Genomic DNA, 13130 nt, shown 5'->3' on the forward strand with positions numbered 1-13130 from the left:
TTACCCCCCCCAACCCCTCTTACACACTTATTGTATGGTATACATCCTGCCACTTAATGTACTCATTTATTGTATGTTGTCCGTCCTGGCATTTAAAAATAGTACTTAGCATTGTGTAGCGTCTTATCCTAGCTATCTTTGTTGTATACAGGGAAGTGTTTAGCCTATCGATTGTTAGTGCTGGGCCCTTGGTTCTATAAACATCCTGTACCGACTGCGATAGATTGTTGTTTCTCTTTCTTCTGACAAATGTACTTATTGAAGGGCGCTCTGGATGAAAGCATGTAAATATAAATGTAAATGCCTACACCTGTTCCGGTTCCCCACTCTGGCCGAGGGGACAGATAGACATGCTCTCTTTTAGCATGTGGCTCACCATGAACAGAGAGACATGGTGAGCCACATCCTATCTATTAGCATGTGGCTCAGCATGAACAGAGTGACAACATGGCCGCCCGGCTGCCCACAGGTGCCGCGCTGCTGCGCCGGGTTCTTTGGGCGGTACTGTGAGCCGTGTCCCGGGTACGACGGCCAAGTCTGCGCGGGTCAGGGGGCGTGCGATGACGGGACCAAAGGAACCGGGCGCTGCACCTGCCTTCAGTTCTTCAACGGAACCGCGTGTGAATCCTGTGTCGCAGGGAAGTACGGGGTTCACTGTGACCAAGGTACCACCGTCACTGAACCGCAAACAAAGCGGAAATGCAGAGAACCAGTAATACTACAGTGAAACACTTAAAGCTGCAGTGTGTACGTTTCCCTTTGGCAGCCTCTAGTGGCTTGACTTAGAACTACGGATACTTTAGCGTAACGTGGACCACAATCAACCGTTCTATAGAGAAAACAATGTTTTTAATGCCGTGAATAGCTTCAGTAGAAACGGTACTTGCAGCTTTGAGTAAACATGTACGTAAGTAAATTAAAGGAACAAATGTAGATGGCGAGAAGGAAAGTTATTGGACAGGAAAGGAAAGAAATCGCTGCATAACTTTTATCCAGGCGGCTAGCTGCTGAATCGTATCTGGGGTCTTCTGATGCTGTTTCCCTTCCTCTGCGTTCAAGGCTCCCTGTATTCTGTCTCCACCTCCAGACTGCTTGTGTCAGAGCGGCCGATGCATGGACGGGCCCCTGGGGGACGGGACCTGCGTGTGCGAGGTCGGGTGGAAGGGAATCCACTGTGACGAAAGTATGATCACATTCGGTTAGCTAGTTGGGGTTAGCCTCTGCCGAAAGACAAGTGAAAGTATGTGATTGATCGGTTAGCTCTCAGTGTTAGCCTCTGTTAGCAGCCGTCAGACCAGTGAAAGTATGTGATTGCTCGGTTAGCCTCTGGTAGTGAAGGTGACCTTCATCTTTTGTCCCCAGAGGTGGACTCCGGCGCTGACGAGCTGTGTGGAGCGGCCAAGTGCCATACCAGTGCAAAGTAGGTGATGTCTCTCCAATGGATGTTAAGAGTCTTCAGATTGGTCGAAAAACCTTAACATGAGGCTCCTTGTTTTTTAAGTTGTATCACCAAGATGTCCCAGATGCAGTGTGTCTGTGCTGCTGGGTTTGAGGGCAACGGTACTGACTGCAGAGGTAAGGATTTTTTTAAAAGATGGAATGTATTAATGGTGGTAGGGTTAAAGAGCTATCATATATACTAGTATTAAAGGAGCTGTACATTAAAGAACTATTATATATGCTTGTATTATTAAAAGAGCTATTGCATATACTAGTATTAAAGGAGCTGTACATGAAAAGAGCTATTGTATATACTAGTATTAAAGGAGCTGTACAATAAAAGAGCTATTGTATATACTAGTATTCATGGAGCTGTACGTTAAAGAGCTATTTTATATACTAGTATTATTAGAGGTACTTACTTCACTCTTGACCCCATAAGGTAGGCTCCTTAATACCCCCTTAACGCCCCCTTAAACCTATTATATAGACTAGTATTATTGAAAGTGTAGTAGGTAACATTAAAGAGCGATTATATATACTAGTGTTATTAAAGGTGTCCCTGTACAGCCTTAGGCCGCGTTCACATCTAGCGTTTTTTTAAATCTGCCAGCGCTTGTTTTACATTATATTCCTATGGAATATAATGTAAAACAAGTGCTTTTTTTACATTATAAAAAGAGATCTACGACATGTCCAAAGGGCCCTAGCCTGGATGCATAGTAGGCGAGTAACGTCGGGTCTAGAGTGGGTTCGTTGCTATGGGCGATAGAAAAAACGCTCTCGGCGCTTTTAGGGCAAAAAACGCTGCAAGCTTTTCTTTTTGTTGAAAAAACGGCCGGCTCAGCTTTCGCCTATTACAAAAAACGCTAGATGTGAACGCGGCCTTAGAATGCTCGCCTACAGCACGTTTAAAGGTTGTATCAGCGATTCTGGTTGCCCTGACTTCCGTTGCGAGATTCCAAACAAACAGAGCCATCTAGCCCCTCCCTCCCGTGTTTACAAAAATGATCATGGACGCGCATTTTCATGAACGTGCATGACCATGAACGCGCAACACATACGCGATCGAAGGGTCGCATAGCCCAGGCATAGCCGTGCACGAGCGCGAAACACCACAACACCCACCCCTTGTCTGTGATTGGTTGGAACACTGTTTATTTTGATTTTGAGGTGTTGGTAGTACCATTTGTTTTTTGTGTGCGATCTCGGAGCCTAGGCTGCCTAGAGAGACGCGTTTTTTTGACAGCCTGCTTATGGGACGGGCAGCTAGCGGATCGTGAGGAAAAAGCAGATGAATGTGATACTTTATGTTTCAATCAGAATCGCTGATACAACCTTTAAGTTCAGACTTGGCCCCTGTAGGACAGCGTTAGAACGTGAGCTTGGTCCTGCTGGGTTGTGGTCTTGATGAGTCCTCGTGTCGCCCCGGGTCCTGTCTGCAGCGATAGACCCCTGCAGCGGGGCCAACGGTCACTGCAGCCCCCATGCGCTGTGCAAGCGGACCCAGCCAGGCCGGAGGGACTGCCTGTGTCTGCCCGGGTACCAGGGGGACGGTCTTGTCTGCGTGGGTAAGCATCCAGATCGAAGCGCAAAGCTTTAATAGTTTCTGAGGTATGACAGAACACAAGATTACGCGACAAGCACCATCAATGTAATGTTTGCGGAATGGTGCAAAGATAAGTAAGTATATATGAAGACAAAAAATAAACAAATGGAGGTCTTTTCCTTTATTTTCAATACAAATTGTTTTCTGCATTGTGGAAAAAAATTGAATTCATAACCCATTTAGATTTTTGGGATTTTTTGCATTTATATAACAACAATATATTTGAAATAAGATGATTAGAAGATGACCATTAAAAGATAGTATTGATCATTCTATATCATACACATACTGTATATGTGTATGTTCTAGACTTAACATACACATATATGTGTATGTATGGAGGCTAACCCTAAGCCTCCCTTTTGTGTTTGTGTCAGAGATCGACGCGTGTGCCCAAGGAACCGTCCACTGCCACACGAACGCAGACTGTATTCACTCTGGACCCAACAAGGTAGGCCCCTTTACGCCCCCTTAAACCAGACTGCATTCACTCTGGACCCAACAAGGTAGGCCCCTTTACGGCCCCTTAAACCAGACTGTATTCACTCTGGACCCAATAAGGTAGGCCCCTTTACGCCCCCTAAAACCAGACTGTATTCACTCTGGACCCAACAAGGTAGGCCCCTTTACGCCCCCTTAAACCAGACTGCATTCACTCTGGACCCAACAAGGTAGGCCCCTTTACGCCCCCTTAAACCAGACTGTATTCACTCTGGACCCAATAAGGTAGGCCCCTTTACGCCCCCTTAAACCAGACTGTATTCACTCTGGACCCAACAAGGTGGGCCCCCTTAACACTCCTTTAACACCCCCATAACACCCTCTTAAACCAGACTGCATTCACTCTGGACCCAACAAGGTGGGCCCACTCAACACCCCCTTAACCAGACTCTATTCACTCTTGACCCCATAAGGTTGGCCCCTTAATACCCCCTTAACGCCCCCTTAAACCAGACTGTATTCACTCTGGACCCGACAAGGTAGGACCCTTAACACCCCCTTAACGTCCCCTCCCTGCCCACTGTATTCACTCTGGACCCAACAAGGCGGTTCCCCTTCCTGCCCCCCCTCCCACCCCTTAGTGCCACTCACAGCATATGGGCCTGCAAAGCATTACAGTTTTTTCATGTCTTATTGTTTTTCCATACGATCAAAGAACATTTTTGGTAAAGGTTCTCGTGAAGAGACGGACGTTGTTTGACAGGCGATTGTTCCGATGGTTCCTCTCTCCACAGACGGTGTGCGTGTGTCAGCAGGGTTACTCGGGAGATGGACAGGTTTGCGAGATGATTGACCTGTGTCGCAAGGTAGGTGTACAAATGCAAACAAACGTTGAACTGCAGACCGTAGGGGTCTGGACACGACCCAGACCGATGACGGCCGTTGCTCCGACGTTGCAGGGAAACGGACAGTGCCATTCCAGGGCCAAGTGTAACACCACCGCTCCCGGCGTTCGAACCTGCACCTGTCGCCCTGGCTGGATGGGAGACGGAGCCTACTGCAAAGGAACCCTCAGAGAGGTGAGCGTGGAGGACGGCGGCCCCGGAAGAGTTACGGGGAAGTAGAGCGAGTGGACCCAAATGCTCGACGCAGAGTGAGGCTGACACAGAGAGCAAATTAAAGGCTCTCTAATGAGAATCAACAGATATGTAAAAGGCGGGACTTGGGGCTTGAAGGATGGCGAGTTGTCAGACAGGCGAGGGTTCGGCAACATCTTGTGTGAAACAACAATCTAGCGACGATTGTCTGGAGAACCGGGGTTGATATGCTGGGTGTTTATGGAGGATTGCCGACAGGTGTGTAGAACACGGGAGATGAATGGATGAATAGACTGGCCCCCACTAGGTGGCAGTAGTGGCCGGCGTGACATGAAGCTCCAGAGACCAGGGGCCCTATTTTAACGGTCTGAAACACAAGTGAGAAGCACCAAACGCAAGTAGCTTTGTGGGCGGTTCTATGGCGATTTTGCTATTTTACCGGCGCAAAAATGACTCTTGCGCCCGGCGCAGATCTATAAAGGGTTGGTCTGAAGTAGCCTAATTACGCGTAGGTGTGGTTTGGGCGTAACGTGCAATAAACCAATGAGAGTGCCAGCTCCCATCCCCTTTAAGAGCCATGAGCGCATTTGAATCTGACGAGTCTGATCATTCCCTAATTCACCGACGCGTGGCGCAGGAGGGAAAAGAACACTCTGCGCCATTTGCAAACTAGCAACGACACATGCGCCAATGAGAAAGTCCATTGCGCCGGATGCAAGATAGGGCCCAAAGTGTTTTGAATGCGTTGGCTGACCTGTGATGTTCTGCTATCCACAGGAGCTGCTCAGAGAGGGCTCCCTTTCGTTCCTCATAAACATGATGGTAAGTGACTCTATAACACACACCTCTATGATAACACACCCCTCTATAACACACACTTTTGATCACACACACACCTATGATAACACACACACCTCTATGAAAACACATATCTCTATAACACACACCTCTATTATAACACACACCTTTGATACCTGAGGAGCCTTACCTGAGGAAGACTGCTTCGTGATCCCCAGAGGTACTTGCCCCAGTTCCGACTGAACGGCCGCGGCCCCTTCACCATCTTCGCCCCCAACGGACTGACGTCCGCCGCTGGATTCAAAGCAGTAAGCACATAATAACCACCTCCTCCCGCACGTCAGTATCCTCCCGGATGTGTACTTCTGTGTCCGAAAGGATCACCTTACCAAGTTTCTCTCCTGCCAGATGAAAGCTCTGTGGGGCGGAGGGGTGCGTGACAGGTTGGGCTACATCCTCCAGAGCCACATAGTCATGGGCCACCTGCTCACCGCAAGCGACCTCGCCGTGCCCAGGAACCTCACCTCGCTGTCAGGGGAGGTTCTGACCACCGGGGGGTCTCAGGTAACACCTGCTCAGGTTCTGACCTCCAGATGATCTGGGGTACTGATCACCTGGTCTCAGGTAACACCTGCTGAGGTTAAACCGGGCTCAGGTTCTGACCACCTGGTCTCAGGTAACACCTGTTCAGGTTCTGACCACCAGGGGGCCTCAGGGGAGGTTTCCCACCACCTGGCTGTCTATCTACACATCAGATCCACTTCTTCTGTTGTCTGGTGGAGGAGGTTCTGAGGTTCCTTCATCATTGCTTCCAAGCATAAGACATCTGTACCTCTGAGACAGAGCGACTACCATGCTAACAAACAATCAGAGACATGGGGACTGAGCCTAACCTAGCTTGGCGTCATCATCTTGTGTTTGCGGTATTAGGAATGTTAGGAACTGGTTGACGATGGCGACACCGTTGGGATCTGTGGGAACAAGAACCCCTTATGGCCAAAGGTGTGGCCACAGAGAACGACAGAGAGGTCTTTGAGGTTACCACTTTAAGTAGTGAGAAGTAAATGAGATCACATGTAGTCCCTGTGTAAGTGGTAGTTATGTTTCTTTGCTTGAGGAGACATCCTCTGACGTCTCTCTCCCACCTTCACGTCTTCAGGGAAACATCCTGATCAACGAAGCTAACGTGACCCTCAGCGGCACGGCCTGTGTCAACGGCATCATCCACGAGATCGACTCCTTCCTGGTCTCACCCAGCGTGGAGAGAGGGAGCCACACGGCCTCACCCGTAAGTACAACAGGAACACTCTGTCTGTTTGTCTGGAGGTCTGTTGGTCTGTTGGTCTGTCTGTCTGTCTGTCTGGAGGTCTGTTGGTCTGACTCTCTTCTCTCCTGAGCAGCTGAACCTGACGGATGTGGCGGCGCGTAACGGATACACGAGCTTCTACAAGCTGATGGAGGTGAGGTCCAGCGTTCTGGTTCCTCATGCGGTTTCAAACGGATCCTAGTCCCACTGGTTCACTTTGATAATAATGTGATGGATGGGTTCTTAAGTGATGGACGGGTTCTATGATCGGTTCTTAAGTGATGGACGGGTTCTGAATCCTTTAAGTGAAGGTCGGGTTCTGAACCTGTTAAGGGGAGGACGGCCTCTGATCGGTTCTTAAGTGATGGACGGGTTCTTAATCTGTTCTTAAGTGACCGGGGTTTTTTAATCGTTCTTAAGTGACGGACGGGTTCTGAATCGGTTCTTGAGTGATGGACGGGTTCTGAATCGTTCTTAAGTGATGGACTGGTTCTGAATCTGCTCTTTGTCCCTACTAGGAGACGGGCGTGATGGACGGCCTGGGCGACGTCCCCCCCGTCACAGTCTTCCTGCCCTCCGACCGGGCGTGGTCCTCCCTGTCCCAGCAGCAAAGGGACTTCCTGTACGACCCGCACAACAGAGAACAGCTGCTGGAGTATATCCGGTACCACGTGGTGCCCTCCAGACAGGTAGGCCTCTCTCAGACCCCCTGGGGTAGTGGGGCCTTCCTGGGCCTTATTGTATGGCCTGGTGTAGTGGGGCCTTCCAGGACCTTATTGTAGAACCTGGTGTAGTGGGGCCTTCCAGGACCTTACTGTAGGACCTGGTATAGTGGTTGTGTCTCCTTCCAGGACCTTACTGTATGATCCGGTGCAGTGGTTGTGTCTACTTCCAGGACCATACTGTATGATCCGGTGTAGTGGTTATGTCTCCTTCCAGGACCTGACTGTATAACCTGGACCCTTCAAGGACCTGACTGTTTGACCTGGTACCTTGAAGGACCTTGCTGTATGTCCTGGTGTAGTGGTCGATCATACCAGCGTGTTGTTCAGGGAGATGCTCTGTCCTGTCCTACTGCAGGTGTTCTCTCTAGATCTGGGTCTCATGGAGTCGGCCCGTAGCCTGCAGGGATCGCATCTCCGCTTCAGCCGCGGCGGACTGGACGCCATCGTACGTAGACACACAAACACCACCCTCATCATCCTCCTCAGAGCTGACGAGGGCCCCGCGGATCGGTAGTGTCGTCCGTCGTCTTGGTCACCGAACGCTGCCTCGTGTGTCCCCCGCAGGGGGCGCTCTTCATCAACGAGGGGAAGTGTCGCGTGGTCCAGAGGAACATGGCCTTCAAGGACGGGGTGGCGCACGGCATCGACTGCCTGCTCACGCCGCCCAGCCTGGGGGGCCGCTGCGACGAGCGGACCAGCTTCGAGGTCGAGGTGGGTGGTCCGGACTCCCCTGGTGGCCCTCTGAGTGCGTGATGGTGAAATGATCGCTGTTCCCTTCTCTCGCCGCCGCAGATGAGCTGTTCCGTTTGCCTGCGTGCCTCGTCCGAGTGTCCGAGCGGATCCAAAAAGAAGGTGGGTGGTTCTGTTCCGTTCTTCCACGCGGTCGGTTCCTCATGGAGGGGTTCAGCCCTCCGCTCCGACTCAGAGTCCGGGTCTGGAGGCACCGGCGCTTGTGGCCGATGGACTCAATACAACCGCTGTAATGTCAGCCATGTTGAGGGCAGATGGGTTTCGCCTTTGGGTGCATGAACTGAGCCAACCTGGTGGACTTAATCAGGAACTCTTTCAGATCAGATGAATGCTTCTCACTCTTCTCATGAGATGACTGTGCCTCACTCTTCAAATGAGATTAGTGTGCCTCACTGTTATCATGAGATTGGTGTGCCTTACTCTGCTCATGAGATGCATCTGTCTCACTTTTCTTGCGAGATAAGTGCGGCTCACTCTTCTCGTAAGATTAGTGCACCTCACTCTTGTCATGAGATAGGTGTGCCTCACTCTTCTCGTGAGATTTGTGCACCTAACTCTTCTCGTGAGATTAGTGCACCTCAGACTTGTCGTGAGATAAGTGTGCCTCACTCTCCTCATGAGATTACTGTGCCTCACTCTTCAAATGAGATTATTGCGCCTCACTCTTCTCGTGAGATTAGAGAGAGCCTCACTCTTGTGAGATTGGTGCGCCTCACTCTTGAGATGAGATGAGTGCTTGTCTGTTTGTAGGGCCACCAGCCGTGCGACCTGCCCATGCTGTCCTACCAGAAAAACTCTGGCTGCCAGCCCACCTGCATCTTCAACCAATGGCAGCCCAAATGCTGCGCGGGCTACTATGGGCGGGACTGCCAGGGTAGGAGGATATGATGTCATCTTGTTTAACATTCACACCCGTCCGTCTGTATGTAGATTATATTATATATATGTATATAATATTTATACACAATATACAAAACAATTGTATTTATATATTCTGTGTGTGTGTGTGTGTGTGTGTGGGTGCACGTCTGTGTGTAAACGTCCGTGTGTCCGTCCAGCTTGCCCGGGGGGAGCAGGGTCCGTCTGCAGTAACCACGGCGACTGTGACGCCGGTCACCTCGGCAACGGCACCTGCAGCTGCCACGACGGGTTCGGGGGCACGGCGTGCGAGCTGTGCGACGACGGGCGCTTCGGGCCGGCCTGCCAGGGTACGGTGTCCCGTGGGAACGCCGCCAGGAGTCCAGTCACGGCCTCTGACCCTCAGGGGCCTCTGACCCTCAGGGGCCTCTGACCCTCAGGGGCCTCTGACCCTCAGGGGGCCGTGACTGGACTCAAAGGGACGCTTTTATCCAAAGCGGAAGTGAAACAACACTCTATCGCTGTCGGTGCAGAAAGGATGTTCGTAGAACCAAGTTCCGAGCACTTACAACGCTCTAGGGTTAACCCATTCCCCGTAAACAACAAATATAGCTAGGATAATATGCTGCATGATACTAAAGACTGTTTGTAAGTGCCAGGACGTACAACATTCAATAAGGGCGTACATTAAGTGCCAGGAAGTAGAGAGAGAGAGAGAGAGAGAGAGAGAGAGAGAGAGAGAGAGAGAGAGAGAGAGAGAGAGAGAGAGAGAGAGAGAGAGAGAGAGAGAGAGAGAGAGAGAGAGAGAGAGAGAGAGAGAGAGAGAGAGAGAGAGAGAGAGACGCCTCGGTGCCGCGACTCCTTCCCAGACCGGGAGCTCGGAGAGTAGGTCAGGGGTCAATAGGTGGTCACCGCGGTAACCCCTCCACCCTGGGCCGTGGCTCATGTGTCTCTCCCTGGGTCCCTCAGCCTGTAACTGCTCTCAGCGGGGGGTGTGTCTGGACGGGCGGCGGGGCAGCGGCGCGTGTTTCTGTGAGGAGGGCTGGACCGGGGCCCACTGCGAGGTGCAGCAAGGTCTGACGCACACACACACACACACACACACACACACACACACACACACACACACACACACACACACACACACACACACACACACACACACACACACACACACACAGACACACACAGGCACATACACTCACGCACATGCATGTACACGTACACACGCACACGTACACAAGCTCGCACAGAAATCCCCACACACACACACACACACACACACACACACACACACACACACACACACACACACACACACACACGCACACACGCACACACTAGCTGCTGATCCGACCAATAGGAACACGGTTCTTTGGCTACTGGTCCCAGTAAGATCAGACCATTGTAACCCCCTCTCCCTGCCGTCCTGCCAGCCGCGGCCCCGGTCTGCGCCCCGCCCTGCTCCCCACAGGGGGTCTGCCAGGACAACAACACCTGCATGTGCGCGCCCTTCTACCAGGGAAACGGATCCACATGCACACGTAAGACCCCCCCCGCCGTTGGGACTCCTCCTCCTCCTCCTCCTCCTCCTCCTCCTCCTCCTCCTCCTCCTCCTCCTCCTCCTCCGCCTGGTGTTATAACACTGTAACCAGGTGTATCCCGGGACGTTCCCCGCCCCTCCAATGTTGTTCACTCCTCGGTCTGATACTCTCTCCCCCCCCTCTCCCCCCTCTCCCCGCCCTAGTGGTGGACCAGTGCCCCTCCCTCCCTAGCGGTGGATGTGTGTCTTTCCTGTGTTGTTTACTCCTCTCTCTCCCCTTCCTCCCCCCGCTAGTGGTGGACCTGTGTCTCTCCCGTGTGATTGACTCCCCTCTCCCCCCCCAGTGGTGGACCTGTGTCTCTCCCGTGTGATTGACTCCCCTCTCCCCCCCCAGTGGTGGACCTGTGTCTCTCCCGTGTGGTTGACTCCCCTCTCCCCCCCCCCAGTGGTGGACCTGTGTCTCTCCCGTGTGGTTGACTCCCCTCTTCCCCCCCAGTGGTGGACCTGTGTGCTGCGGGGAACGGCGGCTGCGCTGCGGGGGCGCGCTGCCGGCAGACGGGGGTGAAGGTGGGGTGTGTCTGCCCAGCGGGGCACAGCGGGGACGGCTTCTACTGCCAGCCCGTCGACCCCTGCTCCCTGACGGACAACGGGGGCTGCCACGAGCACGCCACCTGCACCATGACCGGCCCGGTACGAGGGGTCAAGGGTCAGGGGTTGGGGTCAGGGTTAGAGGTCAGGGATTAGGGTTAGCCACGAGCACGCCACCTGCACCATGACCGGCCCGGTACGAGGGGTCAAGGGTCAGGGGTTGGGGTCAGGGTTAGAGGTCAGGGATTAGGGTTAGCCACGAGCACGCCACCTGCACCATGACCGGCCCGGTACGAGGGGTCAGGGGTTGGGGTTAGGGTTAAGGTCAGGGGTCAAGGGTTAGGGGTCAGGGTTAGGGTCAGGGCGAGGGGTCAGGGTTAGCTCCGAGCACGCCACCTGAGCCATGACCGGCCCAGTAGGAGGGGTCAGGGGTAAGGGTCAGGGGTCATAAGGGTTAGGGGTTAGGGTCAGGGTTGGGGCTGGGGTGACCCTCAACCCTAGGTGTTGTGGGTAAGATGGGAGAGATGTCTAGAGACCAGAGGAGGGCTTTCTGAAGATGGATTGTTGTGACCCCCAGGGCAAGAAGAAGTGCGCCTGTAAGAACAACTACATTGGTGACGGGGTCAAGTGTGAGGTCAAGGAGCTGCCAATCAACCGCTGTCTCCAAGACAACGGCGCGTGCCACCTGGACGGGGAGTGCACGGACCTCCACTTTGAGGGTACGATGAGGTCATTGATGAGGTCATCACAACACACCGAACCCGCTGCAAATACTCCCCTTCAACCCATGTGTGTGTGTGTGTGTGTTGCTTGTGTGTGTGTGTATTTGTGTGTGTGTGTGTGTGTGTGTGTGCATGTGTGTATGTGGGTGCCTGTGTTCGTGTGTGTGTGTGTGTGTGTGTGCGTGTGTGTGCCCGTGTGTGTGTGCTTCCAGACGCCACGGTGGGGGTGTTCCACCTGCGCTCCGATAAGGGCCCCTACAAGCTGACCTACGCCGGCGCGGCGGCGGCCTGCGGGGGGGAGGGGGCCGGCCTCGCCTCCTACAAACAGCTGTCCTACGCCCAGCAGGTGGGGGGCACAGGGTCAAGGGTTAAGGGTCAAGTGTGAAAGGTCAGCGTTAGGTGTGTTAAGTGTAAAGCATAAAATGTGCCAGAGTTAAGGGTTAAGTGTGTTAAGTGCTAAATGTTGGACATGGGCGGGCTTCAACCTTTAACCCTCTGCTCATGGGTCAAGGCAGGCTTCAACCTTTAACCCTCTGCTCATGGGTCAAGGCGGGCTTCAACCTGTAACCCTCTGCTCATGGGTTCAGGCGGGCCTCAACCTGTGCTCTGCGGGCTGGCTGACGGAGGCCCGGGTGGCGTACCCCACCACCTTCTCCAACCCCAACTGTGGCTTCGGTCACGTGGGCATCGTGGACTACGGCACCCGCAAGAACCTGAGTGAGACCTGGGACACCTTCTGCTACCGAGTCAAAGGTAGGGGTCCGAACAGAACCGAACAGAGGAACAGCTCTGCTCCGATGTCCTCTCTCACATTCAGGGTTGTTTAAAGATGGGATATATATATTATGGCAGAAATCATCTCTGTGATTTGTGATCGTTTTGCTCTCGTCTCAAGAGGTGTCCTGTGCGTGTTTAATTGTGCGTTGTGTCTCTGCCCCAGAGGTGTCGTGTGCGTGTTTAATTGTGCGTTGTGTCTCTGCCCCAGAGGCGTTGTGTGCGTGTTTAATTGTGCGTTGTGTCTCTGCCCCAGAGGTGTCGTGTGCGTGTAAACCCGGGTACGTGGGCGACGGTTACTCCTGCTCAGGGAACCTCCTCCAGGTCCTACAGTCCACACCGGACTTCTCCAACTTCTATACCGTATGTGAACATTTACATTACATTAATATTTACATTCAGGGCATCTATCAGACGCCTTTATCCAAAGCGACTTACAACAAGTACATTTGTCAGAAGAAAGAGACACAACAATATAT

At 52.7% G+C, this 13130-nt stretch overlaps 1 protein-coding gene across 1 annotated transcript in view; it reads left to right on the forward strand.

The window, feature by feature from the left end:
* The window catches only part of stab2 (stabilin 2), a 41990-nt gene that overhangs the window by 25355 nt on the left and 3505 nt on the right, over positions 1 to 13130 (forward strand). The window contains exons 37-62 of the mRNA XM_030354672.1: positions 470 to 665; positions 1088 to 1183; positions 1363 to 1420; positions 1502 to 1575; positions 2886 to 3011; positions 3427 to 3500; positions 4285 to 4356; positions 4450 to 4569; positions 5365 to 5409; positions 5604 to 5693; positions 5794 to 5949; positions 6545 to 6673; positions 6786 to 6845; positions 7210 to 7380; positions 7772 to 7861; positions 7981 to 8127; positions 8209 to 8268; positions 8917 to 9040; positions 9225 to 9374; positions 9994 to 10098; positions 10461 to 10568; positions 11064 to 11257; positions 11733 to 11874; positions 12090 to 12223; positions 12465 to 12630; positions 12908 to 13014. Of these exons, the coding sequence (XP_030210532.1) occupies positions 470 to 665; positions 1088 to 1183; positions 1363 to 1420; positions 1502 to 1575; positions 2886 to 3011; positions 3427 to 3500; positions 4285 to 4356; positions 4450 to 4569; positions 5365 to 5409; positions 5604 to 5693; positions 5794 to 5949; positions 6545 to 6673; positions 6786 to 6845; positions 7210 to 7380; positions 7772 to 7861; positions 7981 to 8127; positions 8209 to 8268; positions 8917 to 9040; positions 9225 to 9374; positions 9994 to 10098; positions 10461 to 10568; positions 11064 to 11257; positions 11733 to 11874; positions 12090 to 12223; positions 12465 to 12630; positions 12908 to 13014 (2994 nt within the window). The remainder of the gene's footprint in view (positions 1 to 469; positions 666 to 1087; positions 1184 to 1362; positions 1421 to 1501; positions 1576 to 2885; positions 3012 to 3426; positions 3501 to 4284; positions 4357 to 4449; positions 4570 to 5364; positions 5410 to 5603; positions 5694 to 5793; positions 5950 to 6544; positions 6674 to 6785; positions 6846 to 7209; positions 7381 to 7771; positions 7862 to 7980; positions 8128 to 8208; positions 8269 to 8916; positions 9041 to 9224; positions 9375 to 9993; positions 10099 to 10460; positions 10569 to 11063; positions 11258 to 11732; positions 11875 to 12089; positions 12224 to 12464; positions 12631 to 12907; positions 13015 to 13130) is intronic.

Source organism: Gadus morhua, chromosome 4 (genome assembly GCF_902167405.1).
Source record: "Gadus morhua chromosome 4, gadMor3.0, whole genome shotgun sequence".
Taxonomy (NCBI): Eukaryota; Metazoa; Chordata; class Actinopteri; order Gadiformes; family Gadidae; genus Gadus; species Gadus morhua.